A 12,434-nucleotide genomic window follows, 5' to 3' on the forward strand; every position below is an offset into this window, starting at 1 on the left:
GGCGGACCGGGTGCCCCCGGGACCGCTCCATACCTGGGGGCCGCTGGGCTTGCTGAAGGTATGCTTATGTGCATGAAATGATGCTGGCATTGTAAGGTTATGTAGGCGATGGCCGCACTCGGTCCACTGTTCTTCAGCGTACCTTAGTTGGCATTGGAGAGTTGAGCTAATGCGATGTTAAGGGTGAGATTTAGCACTGAAATCTAAAGGCCATAAAGTCCTTCCAGTAATTTGGGCCTGTATGTATGGGCCTGGGTATGTAATTCTCATATGTCATTCTGAACATCTGAGGGCATTATCTTTTTTTTTTTGGGAAACTTTTTCTTGGAAACCTTGTTGTAGAAGACTTTGAAGATCTTGGCTGTGCCCAAAGCTGTGTGTGTTTGATATGGAACCTGAAATTACTTTTATGAACTCTCTTGTATTGTAGCCGTGACATTGAATGTCTTGCTCTTCAGAGCTCTTATGTGATGTGATAGCTGGACTGGTCCTTTGCACATAGGAACTGTTGGGTAGGTCAGTCAGCTGTATCTTTTAAACTGAAAGAGGGTAGAGGTGGATTGGACATAATGAAGAAATGTTTTACAATGGGGGTGGTGAGACACTGGAACGGGTTGCCCAAGAAGTTGTGAATACCTCATCACTGGAAGTGTTCAAGATCCGTTTGGATGGGGCTTTGAGTAACCTGATCTGGTGAAAGGTGACTCTGCCTATCAAAGCGGGGGTTGGAGCAGATGATCTGTTAAGGTCCCTTCCAACCCAAACCATTCTGTGGTCTTCAGAGGGAGTGTACCTGGGTTTTACTTGCTTTATAGTGGTCTGTGAACAAGTAGGAATTAGTGTACTATCTGTGGGTTGTATTTTGGTGATGTTTCTCCAAATTGACAGTATCTATTTGGTAAGGGCATTAATCTCATATAAAGATTATATGAGATTTATATTCTCATAATAAACACAGTATGTCCCATGGTCACTTCAGGCTAGCACAAGATTGCCTTACTGCAATTGTTTGTGGTGTGAACTCAGTTGGGGCAGGTATCCAGGTTAAAAATAAACCTAGGATAAGCTTATTTTTTTATTGGACTTGATTGTTCTCTGAAAGTTGTGTGAGCTCAAGGAGGATGGGAGACTTCAGAAGGCCTTAGGGCAGAACTAGTGGTGTTAGTTTCAAATACCTGTGATGCTATACTTATGATGCTGTGGGATCATTGTAACTTCCTTCAGAGTGGGAGTTCACAAAAGATCCTGGTGGTGCAACGTTTTCTCAACAATGTGAAGAACTGAATATGCTGGACAGGATAGGATGTAAATATTTGAAAGATAGTAGATTATGGAGTGTGTTAGTGTTTTACTGAATTTAGGCTTCCCTATACACAGGCTTCCCAATGCTATGTTGAATGGTGCCCATTATCACCCTTTCTTAGTGATTGAACTTTGACTATGAAAGTCTTGTTATTCTTTTGATGAGAAAGGCAGAGTTGCTTTTGTCATCTTATTGTAGAAGCTTATCTGTAGGATGTTGTGGTACACTACTGCTTTCCTTTTATTTTTCCTATGGCTGCATATTGTGAGAAGTGCTTTTTTCCTTTCCAATAGGTAGGGATATTCAATAGCAATATACGAACCTTTCTTATTTTGGAAGAAAGCTTGGTTTATTAAACAGTATGTTTAATAACCTACATATACAAATAACTACGTCTAGTTATTTCTTGGGGTTTCCATGTTCCTTTAAGCTGGAGCAAGTCTTTTAGCTGGTAATGTTGTTTATTTTTACTGGAGAACAGAACAAAACATACATGGCAATAAAGTTTGGTTGGGGTTTTTGGTTTGGGTTTTTTTGGGGTGGTGGGGAGTGTGTCTTGTGTTGGACCACTAGTGTGACCATCCTGGAGAGCAGGCAAATGTGATCCGCTGTACCAGGGCAAGATTTCCAGTAAACAGGAGACTATCTGTGCAAGATAGATCTATGTATAGGACATGGGTGGGATTTCCTCAGGAAATCTTGTGTATAGTTCTGGTCACCCATGTTTGAGAGACAAATTCAAGTTGGAACATATGGATTGGACACAGGCAATTTGTTATCCCTGAATTTGACATGGAGGTGAAGGAAGGGAAGAAAACTAGAGAGGTTAAATGGTGGTACAACAAATACACGTAAACTGTGCTCGATATGAGTAGAAAGGGCATGAGAAGGGCAACGAAGCTGGTGAGGGGACTGGAGCACAAGTCTTAATGAGGAACAGCTGAGGGACCTGGGATTGTTCACTCTGGAGAAGAGGAGGCTGAGGGGAGGCCTTACCGCTCTCTACAACTACCTGAAAGGGGGTTGTGGTGAGGTGGGTGTTGGTCTCTTCTCCCAAGTAACTAGTGATAGGACGAGAGGAAATGGCCTCACGTTGCACCAGGGGAGGTTTAGATTGGATATTAGGAAAAATTTCTTTACTGAGAGAGTGGTCAAGCATTGGAACAGGCTGCCCAAGGAGGTGGTAGAGTCACCATCTCTGGAAGTATTCAAAAAATGTGTGGATTTGGCACTTCAGGACATGGTTTAGGGGGCATGGTGGTATTGGGTTAACGGTTGGACTTGATGATCCTGAAGGTCCTTTCCAACCTTAATGATTCTGTGAAAGTTCCTACTGTTGGGCAGTTGGGTGCTGAAGATATTTTTATTTAGTGGAGGTAAAAACACATAGAACTGGTTAAGCTGTTGAAGATTTTATAACATGGTAGCTGCAATAAGATTCTCAACAAGGTAACTCAGGCCTTTTCTTTGAGCTGTAAGCAATTTTGTTCCTTGCAATGTTCTATTTTAGTAGTGAGACTTGGACATCTTCAGTATGTTTATCCTCTGTCGTGCTTTTTACAGGTGGAATATAGAGAGATGGATGAGAGTCTTGCAAACCTGTCAGAAGATGAGTATTACTCTGAAGAAGAGAGAAATGCTAAAGCTGAGAAAGAGAAGAAACTACCACCACCACCTCCACCAGCTCCTGCAGAAGAAGAGAATGAAAGCGAGCCAGAGGAGCCATCTGGTGAGTAAAGACAGACCTTCTCTGATGACACTACTTACCTGTTTTATTGCCAGAAATTAAGTGGGGTCAGGTACAGCATCATGAATCCTGTGTCTGGTTTTGATCTGGTTTTGAATGATTGTTCTACAGTGGTTTTTTTGCTGGCCCCATATGTGGAAGGAGAGGAAAAATGCAGAAGAGCAGCCTGATAAAGATGGGAATACGCATGATATAATTCCAAACTAAGCCAAACCTCTCGTCCTAGATTCTCGTGATCCTTACTGACTTCTCTTTGGAAGCTTATTAACCAGAATAGCCTCTTTGGCACTTAGCTGCCATACCTGCTTGTGTACCAACATTCACTTATTCCTCTAAGAGAAGTTAGGTTTACTGCGGGGGTGCTATGCAGGAGAACAGATTTAATCTACAGTGATTCTTGTGGCTTTAAACTATTGACTCTAATCTTAAGTTCTGGTTAGATACTGTTTGCTTAAACTTCAGTGCTTTCCTCATTACTTTTGACAGAGTTGTAAAGCTTCACTTTACGTTGGAAATTTTTTTGGTCGGTCTTGTTCAGGAAGCAGCTTTTGAAATTTCTGGTATTGGCAGTACTCTATCTATTCTTTACCTCTGTTGTATTTACAGCCACCATTAGTTAGGTCTGGTGTTGATGTATCGCTCTACTATCTACAAAATCATACTTCTGCAACGTTTAGCTGTTGGAGAGATTTCATGGGATGATGTGTGTGCTAGCTGATTTTAGATGGTAGCTGAAATCTAGTAGTTGAACTTTTGCTGGTTCATCACTGATATGAATAACTGTTAGTCTTAAGTTCTGCTGCTCTTAATTGGCTTCTTTTTGGCTCACAGGTTTGAGAATGTAGACAATAGGACTGACATCAGTTTGGGGATGCTTACCTTCCCTTTCAGAAAATATATTAAAAAGCCACAATTGTGTTTTATCTCTTAGGATTTGCCCCTGTAATTTCTCCTCAGTTGTGGCTGTTGGCTCCTTGCTTGCTACAGGAATACAATAGCTCACACACTTAACTGAAATATTTGAAAAGAATAAAAATCCTCCCTGCCCCTAGTTGTAGCTGATCTATCAAAACTGGAATTTTAATAGGTGTAATTAAGCAAATCCCTTAAGCTTACTATTTAATTTATCTTAGTCTTTGGGTTTAATCCTTGAAAGCTAATATTAATACACTTTTGATATTACTTAGATACCATTTTGTGTCTCTAAGAATGATAACTGGAATCAGTTTGAGACATAATCAGTGAAGTACAGTGTTTTATCTCATGAAGGAAGAAACATGAAAGATGGGCAGTGATAGACTCATGCTATTCTATACACACAACAATTTGTTAAGCAGTTGCTCTGCAAGCATTATATTTAGTAATCTAAATACAACCAATTTTAAACCAGGCTGTATCTAGCTGCCTAGAAATAAGTAGATTTCAGGTCATCATATCCTTTCTCCATTCCTAGAAGTCCTGTGATATGCATGAAGAAGTGATGTAGGAACATGACAGATTTTCAGTTGTCGTTCCATAGCTAATCTTGTATTTTTAAAGGCTTCTGAAACTATATACATTGGTGGAGATCTCTATCTTTGTCTTTATTAATGCAGGCGTCGAGCATCAGGTCATCTTATGTTGGCTGATTAAGTGCATTCAAACTTCCAATTCAAAGATCCGTTGGCAGGAAGAGTCATGGAGTCTGCTGTATATAGAAGCAATGTTTATAACTGAGGTTTTAATCTCTCTCTCTTTGAAGCAAAAATATAAGTGCTCAATAAGAAATATTAAATAGGACAATAATACTAGAGCAGGATTGCATATTGAAAATTCAACAAAATACAAAACATTAGCTTGTGTATTACTGTTAATTTATTCTTATTGTAGATCTTAATAATTACCTTAGTATGTTTAAAGCCTGCAAAAACATAAATAATGCAGTAGAGATGTAAAGCTGTCCTGTTATGGGTTATGACCTTTTGTGTTGAAAAGCCTAATTGTGCAAACTTAAAAATGTAATAGTGGCAGTAGCTGGTATTCCATTAGTTTGTCCTCACAGGCAGTTTACAGTAGAAGGAGGTTATTTAGTATCACACTTAGGTGACAGCGAAATGCTGGTCTTATTTGGGGTGGGTTCCATTAATGTCTTCAGCTGTGTGGAATTCCAGATGTTTTGGCTATGCAGATTCTTGTAGTCTGGATTTGCAAGATTTACTGCATGTTATTGCAGAACAGTTTAAAAAGTCTTAACAGTTTTTCATGATTGAGATTAATTTCCTTGAAATGTGTGGGGTTTTTTTTTTGTTTTTGTTTTTGGTTTTGGTTTTTTTTTTGTTTGTTTTTTAAACTTGAGAAATATTGTCTGATAGCAAAAAGCTTCCAAACTCACTTTTGGTACTGAATGACCTTTGTGTTCTTGTTTGCAAATATCCCTTTTGAAATTAAGGAGCTTGCTGCTTTTGTTTTTTTCCTCTAAGGATCTTTTTTGTTTACCCTCACCAAATTGTATTTTCAAAGATAGCCCCTGTCTTTTTAGTTTTGTCAGTATTCTTACTTTGTGGTAATCTTATGTTTCTAGCTGCTGTTTTCCAAAGAAGTGTGAGACTGAATATGATCCAGATTAGTGTCAAGTGAATAGTCAAATTCAGTGGTACTCTGTCTCTGTCTTTCATCTGACCTGTTTGTTTTCCTAATTGAATTCAGTACTCGGTGGTAATCGTGTGTTGCTAGTCTTTATTTTAAGACAGTGGATGATTGTATGAAGTGGACTCCTTGTACAACTTCTTCCTGGTTGCAGTTCAGCTCATGGTCCATTATTCTGTTTCCTTGAGACTTGCAGCAGATTCTGCTCTTGCACATGTTGTGTTCAGCTGCAATAATTTGATGTTAACATGGATCAGCAGTTTGTTTGCTGCTTTGTTGCTTTGCAGCTGGAACATGACTTTCTTATGGGGAAGGAGAGGCAATCTGCACTGGCAGGCCTTGTTTCCACACTTCCATCCTCAGACTGGATATTGTTTAGAATTGTGTCCAAGCAAGCAGTAATAGTAATGCTTTTCTTCTGACCTAACATTGATGGTGGTTTAGCTGTTATTAACAGAAGAGGAAAATACTGACTTCTTTTTGCAAGTAAACTGAGAACAATTTTGTTCCCTCTACTCATTGTCAGTGCTAATTCAGGGATAATGAATGCCACAGGCTGATGTCAGCATCTTTTCAACTTCTTAACTGACAGAAAGCACAAGTGTAACTTGCAAATTAATGGCCTGTGCTGGAATGTAAATATTAGTGTTTGAGTTGTGTTGTCTCTCCCAGAATGAAAGCAGGTCTTGTAATGTTCCCAGCAAAATAAAGTACTTGTAGTATAGGTGAAGTGAGGAATTTTCTCTTGCTATTGCAGACACATTAGTTCATAGAATCCTGACTTTGGGACTTCTGAGGCCTGTTAAAATACAATTGTTTGTCATGGTTTCTCTTGTGAGGTTCTGAAGTTCCATGCTGGTAGACTGATTATGTAGAAGTACTGACTATTGCTCCTCTACTGTAGCTGAGTGAAAATGGCTTTCTTGTTTCGTTCCTATTTTATCTTATCTGTAGATGTGTAATGCTGCAACATTCCAGATGTTAATCCAGGTTATTGAAGTATGAAAACATTTGGTTCGCTTTGTGTCTTGCTTTAGGGGTTAAATTTGTAGTTCAGGTGAAATTCTTTAAGATAGTGGATCCTATAAAAGCCTCAAATTAATTCTGGTGAAATTGTCCATCCAATCCCAAAGTCTAAAGAGTAGTTTTAACAATTGTGTGTTCAGCCTCAGGTTAGACCTTACTTTTACCTGTATGGAGATGACTCCTTGAGCAGTTGTGCTCTAGGAAGTGACTGTTCCTTTTGGTACCTTGACCTCAGCAGTTTGTTTCAGTGGGGGGTTGTTTGCACTTTAGAAGACACTGAATTTGCTGACCATTGAAGCACTTGGTTTGAAGGAGCCTTGGTACAGGAGCAGGTAGCTGAACAGTGCTTGGCTGTCTGTGTAGTGTTCCACAGCTTCCTGCTCTGGAGGCGACGAGACTTTAGAAAACATCTGACTGTGGAAGAATATTGCTTATGAGCTAAACTTGGGGCTAGTGTCTCCTGTGAAGATTAGCAGTGTGTAAGGTGACCTGTATTAGCTTTGTTCCTTCTGGTGTTGCAGCTGTACTCATCTGCATTCTAGAAATGCTCTGTTCCTGGTTGTGTTGTAGTCCTGTCAAGGCTGCTACTTAGGACTTACATGCAGGCTAAGGTAATTTGAGTGCTTTGTCTTTCCTCATGTTTCTAGCCCTGGATATGTTGAAAGACTGATGTCTTTCAGTGCTGGGTATTGATCACATTACTGATCAATGGTGTTGATGTGTACTTGGCTTCAAAGGTGGTCTTAGTTTGTTAGAACGTTGTTGGTGTATCCAGGACGCTGAAGCCAAAATACGTGGTCTGAGCCTTTCAAAAAACAGTTCTGTCATCAAGCTTCAAGGAAGGGTTTATGTTTAAAAAAAAAAAAAGAGAGAGAGAGAATAGGCTCTCTTGAAAGTAAGAGTCTTTTCAGAATGGTTCAGACTATCCCCATGCATATGGGGAGACTTGGGAGTACCGAGGGCAAGATGATAAAATTCTTACAGTTTGAGATCCATAGAATCTGATGGTGTCCATCCACAAGATCTTGGCAGTAAGAAATGTAACCTTATTCAAATCCTAGCCATTAATGAAGTTGATAAGTATTTAGCCACTAGGAGTGCTACATATTGTGTACTTCTTTATTTCCCATGTCTGATGTAAAGCGTTCCAGTAACATGGATAACACTTTAGAAGACCACAGTTTTGTGCCCTGAACCTAGGTTGCAGAAGATGGGATTCTCAGAAAATGGGTTTAGTTAGTTGGTGAAATTTAATACCTAAAAACGCCAACTGCCAGGCCTTTATGTCCAGTATGGTTTAACTTATGGAGTAAGGTCCCTGAGTTCTCCTCTTTCCTTCCACAGGGCAAGCAGGAGGACTTCAAGACGACAATTCTGGAGGGTATGGAGACGGCCAAGCATCAGGTGAGGGTGGCGTTTGATGCTTGCCACTTAGTAGCAAGAGCCGCCAAGTTAGGGATTGATGCTTGCAAGTGCGCATGGGTGTGGTTGTCCAGAGCTTAGCGAGAGATACAGGAGTTGTTTACCCACCTGTTAAAAAAGTGAGGGGTATTTTCAAATTTCAGTTGAGGTCTGTACCAGCTGCGGAAAAGGATGCTAACCTATGTTGAAATGCCTCAGGCCGATCTCTCATCCCTCCACTCCTCTATATGTTCAGAGGAGTCCAAACGTGCAAAAAGATATTTCTTACTTAGCCAGTTTCTACCACCTAGAATGACACAGAAAGCCCTGGGCTTCAGCACAGTAGACCTTTTTCTAATTTGCTGAAGAAATATAGCATGGAGTACCTTTTTGCTCCTTTGGTTTTGTTTTTTCTTTTGAAAGGTTTGTGTTTGAGCTCTGTGCCAGTGATTAGCCCAGGAGGTTTATCTGTTGGAGAGTTTTCATAGTCTGCTTCTTAGTGGACTGGATTGTGAATTGCATTTGCTATTTGACCTAAGTACTGATGCTAGCAGTATGCACTTATTGCTTAATTCACAGTATTGGTGTCTTTACTCTTAAGTACTTAGAGTGCTACTGAAAATCTTTCTCCAACGCTGCCACTTTTGCTCTCACTTGAGGATTAGGGTTTTAAACAAAGGAGTGGAAGGCTCCAGAACCTATTCTGTACCTCCAAGTTGCTCTTTTTGAAGCAAATATAACTTCACGATACTAATCTGAGTGGATCCTTGCTGTTGTAAGTAAAGGAGCCTAGTTATATTTTGGACCTTACCACTTGCACAGAATTTCTGACTCTTATAGATTGTGGGCTTAAGGATGCATTGCCTGTTTCATTTTTAGACAGGCATTGTCTGTTTGGAAATTCTGTATATTTTGCATTTTATGTATGTGCTGAAGGTATGCTTTAGCAATTGTCCAACTGAGCAGCCAAATAACTTTCCTTCTGAGCGTTTTTCATCTACAGATGTTTCAATAAGTCTTTAAATAAGCTGCATCCCTCAAGCTTTCTTCTGTGGGGAAGATAATCAAAACTTCAGCACATTAGTTGCTGATGCTGAATGTCAGGAAGTGGCTAGTGTGTGTTGCAAAAGAGATGATGAGAATCCAGTCTAGGCAGAGCCATTCCTACAGTCATTAAACAGTTACATGCCCCAAGGAAAGCATGTGTAGTTCTGAACTGGTACTCCCTTTAATGTGTTGCTTTCTTGAAACAGGAGCAGTAAATCTGTGGGATGGGGGGATATAGCCTGAAAATGATTTAACTTTGAGCTGTGTAGTTGCAGAAATAAATTCAAGGATGTTTAGTTCTTATAAGATCTTCCAGTGGTTGGGCCGAATAAAACGATATCTTCGCTAATAATAGGAAGGCTTTTTCTAAATTCTGGTGTCAAACCCTGTTGTGTTTTGTTGGTTTTTTTGTAAATATCAGTGCTCGTGCAGAGCTTTTCCAACATTTTAGATTTTAAGTTCAGGTATTGCCATAAAAGACATGTGGCCTTAAAAAAACCAACAACAAACCCCCACCACCATGGAGTTCTTTCCAAGGCTGTTAGGAGCACCAGTTTCTCTGGTTTCTCCATTTGGAGAAATAAATTGCAAAGCTTTTCAAGAAACTGGCAAGTTGCCTTAAATCCACATGTCTGGGAGTTTCCTGGTAGTTGATCACTGCATGACAGTCAATGCTTTTTAGCAAGTATCTGGAGAAAGCATGCTCATTTAGCATAAGCCTGTAAGAGGGAATCAGGTTCAGCATTTCAAATCTTTAAATAGCCATTCTCTGAAAATTGTGCTGCTGAGCTTTTTGCTAACGCTTGATGATCTAGAACCTTAATTAAGAATAGTTAACATTACCATTTCTCTGATACTTTATTAACTTTGGTTTGATTTACACACACAGTTTTATGGAGCTCATAGTTTAGCATATGCATTCATATGTAGATGTTTGTGCAGTTGGTCCAGTGTTAGACTGAAGGACAACCAAAGGGCTGGGGGATGTTTATTACTGGAGAAGCTGATGTTCTAGCAGACCTACAGGTTTCTAATCTATAGCTGAATATTACTATCAAAAAGTGTTGTGGGTGTGTCAACTTTTCCTATTGTTAATTTCATTTTACTTTCTTGCAGTGCTCTGTGGCCTCTGTTACTAATTTCCTCTTGTAAAATTCCTGTAAATCATTATAGACAGTTTTCTTTACCTTGAGTCATCACACAGTTAGCTCTTCTAATCTTTGCTTGTGAATGAGTTTTGTTAGCTTCACAACCATTTCCTTGCTTAAATTTTTTTCTTCACATTTGGAATGTAAAAATGCTTGGAAGTTAAAAGTGTGTATGATTGCACCAGAATTGAAAGAAGAGAATTCCTCTCCAATTCAGTGACGTGTACCTCTGCACGTGAACTTCAAACTTTCAGACAGTTGTCTTGGTTAGTGTAACACGCTGCAAGCTTATATTTTCTTTGATATTTATTATAATCTTCCAAACAATTCCAGTGTCAGAAAATTTTCTTAATCGTACTGCATTACTTGTGGGTTTTTTCCCCCTTGGGATGTACTGGCTTATATCTTTCCAGATTGAATGTCTTCTCCTCTGTCTGTCCTGATCTTAAGTCACGTCCTAGGACATACAAGATTTATATTGTTCTTGCTGTATTTCAGATCTTAGTATTTCATTTTGCTTGCTGAGCCTGCAAGATCCGCTTTCTGCGCTCTACTTGTGCTGTAGCTGTGTCTGTTATTTTATGTATAGTACAACACTTAAATGAGATTGAGGAATGTAGGGTACATAACTGTATTATTACTTCATTGCCAGTGTTTGAATTGATAAAAGTACAGGTGCCTTTTATGAATGAAGTCTTTCCACAGAGCAAATGTCCGCTATATATGTTCAACATTAGTCTTTTACATGTGGAGCATATAAAAGGAAAAGTCAGAAATCTGTAGTTGTTGATTGTTGGCAGCACTTGGGGAGGGGACACAGGAAAAGCATAAGCAGGATTGGATTTCATTGCACTGTCTGTTGTGAATATATGAAATATGCAAAAGGAGAAGTTAAGATGGGCTTCTCTAGCGTGAGGAGTTCAGTGCAAATGAAACCTTGAAAACCAGGTGAGAGGGGACTGTAGACATTGTGCTTGTATCTTATAGATCTTTTGGCTGTGAATGAGTTCCAAAATGTTTTTCATATTCTGATCAAAACTGGAAACAATAAAAATGAAGGACAGCATCTAAAGCAGTTATGTTTTATTGACAGTATATGTTATGTATAATACATATAGATATATGTGCCCTTGCACATATTTTTCAGGGTTTTTTGTTTGTTTGGAGCTTTTTCCCTGTAGTATAGCTTTTTCATTAACTCTAGATGATACCCGTAATTCAAATTCCCTGTTGACTTGGGAACCTGAATGTCTTTCAGAAGTAAATAAAAGGACTAAATGAAAGCATGACATGAAGTTGGCCACTATATCACCTCATGGCTAGTCGCACCAGCTAGGAAGGGTAGTGTAAAAATACTTCTTTAACAGTTCCTTTTGTAGTGCCTGTAGACAACTTGTCTTTTTATTGTAGGTGTGGAGGGTGCAGCTTTCCAGAGTAGACTTCCACATGACCGTATGACATCACAAGAAGCTGCCTGCTTCCCTGATATAATCAGTGGGCCACAGCAGACTCAGAAGGTGTTTCTGTACATCAGGAACCGCACCGTAAGTTTATTGTAAAAGTATTGATGAAAAAAGGGTAGGACATTTGTGTACCTTGCAAAGACTTTTTGGCAGTTGCCATGTCTAAGAGTTGGTAGATTGTTTTGTTTTGCTTTTGAGACGGTGGGTTTCATTTCTGGCATCCTATCATGCTCTAAGTTGCTAAGGAAGGTGTTACCCAGTTCTTGATTGAGGCACTGCTGTGAGGCAGCATGAAGAATCTGTAGTATATTTACAATATCCAAAACACAGCCATAACAACCATCAAAACTGCAGGGTTCGGCTAATATAGCTTTTAAAAAGTAGACAAACAGAAAGCTGGTGCAAATGTTCTATTACTTGATCTCAGCTTAAAGAAGTCTCTGTAGTATACTTAAAAACAATATTCAGTGAAATACATTGTTGCTTAGAATAAGGCAAACCTCTCAGCTTTTATTTTTTTACTTTGCTTAGCATTCAGTTGCTGTAATATTGAGACATAAAGCCAGTCATGTGGCTTATTCTCAGAACAGAATAGTTACTTTGCCAGCTTAGATTTCATAAAAGAAATTGTAACATTGAAAAAATGAAACTCTGCTGCTGAATGTTTGTAGCAT

At 39.3% G+C, this 12,434-nt stretch overlaps 1 protein-coding gene across 1 annotated transcript in view; it reads left to right on the top strand.

Annotated features, from left to right (window-relative positions):
- Positions 1–2,866: 2,866 nt before the first annotated feature.
- LOC104620970 (lysine-specific histone demethylase 1A) overlaps positions 2,867–12,434 on the top strand; it is a gene marked incomplete at both ends in the record, with an annotated part of 33,098 nt that continues 23,530 nt past the window's right edge. Inside the window, 3 exons of the mRNA XM_010287337.1 lie at positions 2,867–3,032; positions 8,046–8,105; positions 11,708–11,841. Of these exons, the coding sequence (XP_010285639.1) occupies positions 2,867–3,032; positions 8,046–8,105; positions 11,708–11,841 (360 nt within the window). The remainder of the gene's footprint in view (positions 3,033–8,045; positions 8,106–11,707; positions 11,842–12,434) is intronic.

Source organism: Phaethon lepturus, unplaced genomic scaffold (genome assembly GCF_000687285.1).
Source record: "Phaethon lepturus isolate BGI_N335 unplaced genomic scaffold, ASM68728v1 scaffold18005, whole genome shotgun sequence".
Lineage (NCBI taxonomy): Eukaryota > Metazoa > Chordata > Aves > Phaethontiformes > Phaethontidae > Phaethon > Phaethon lepturus.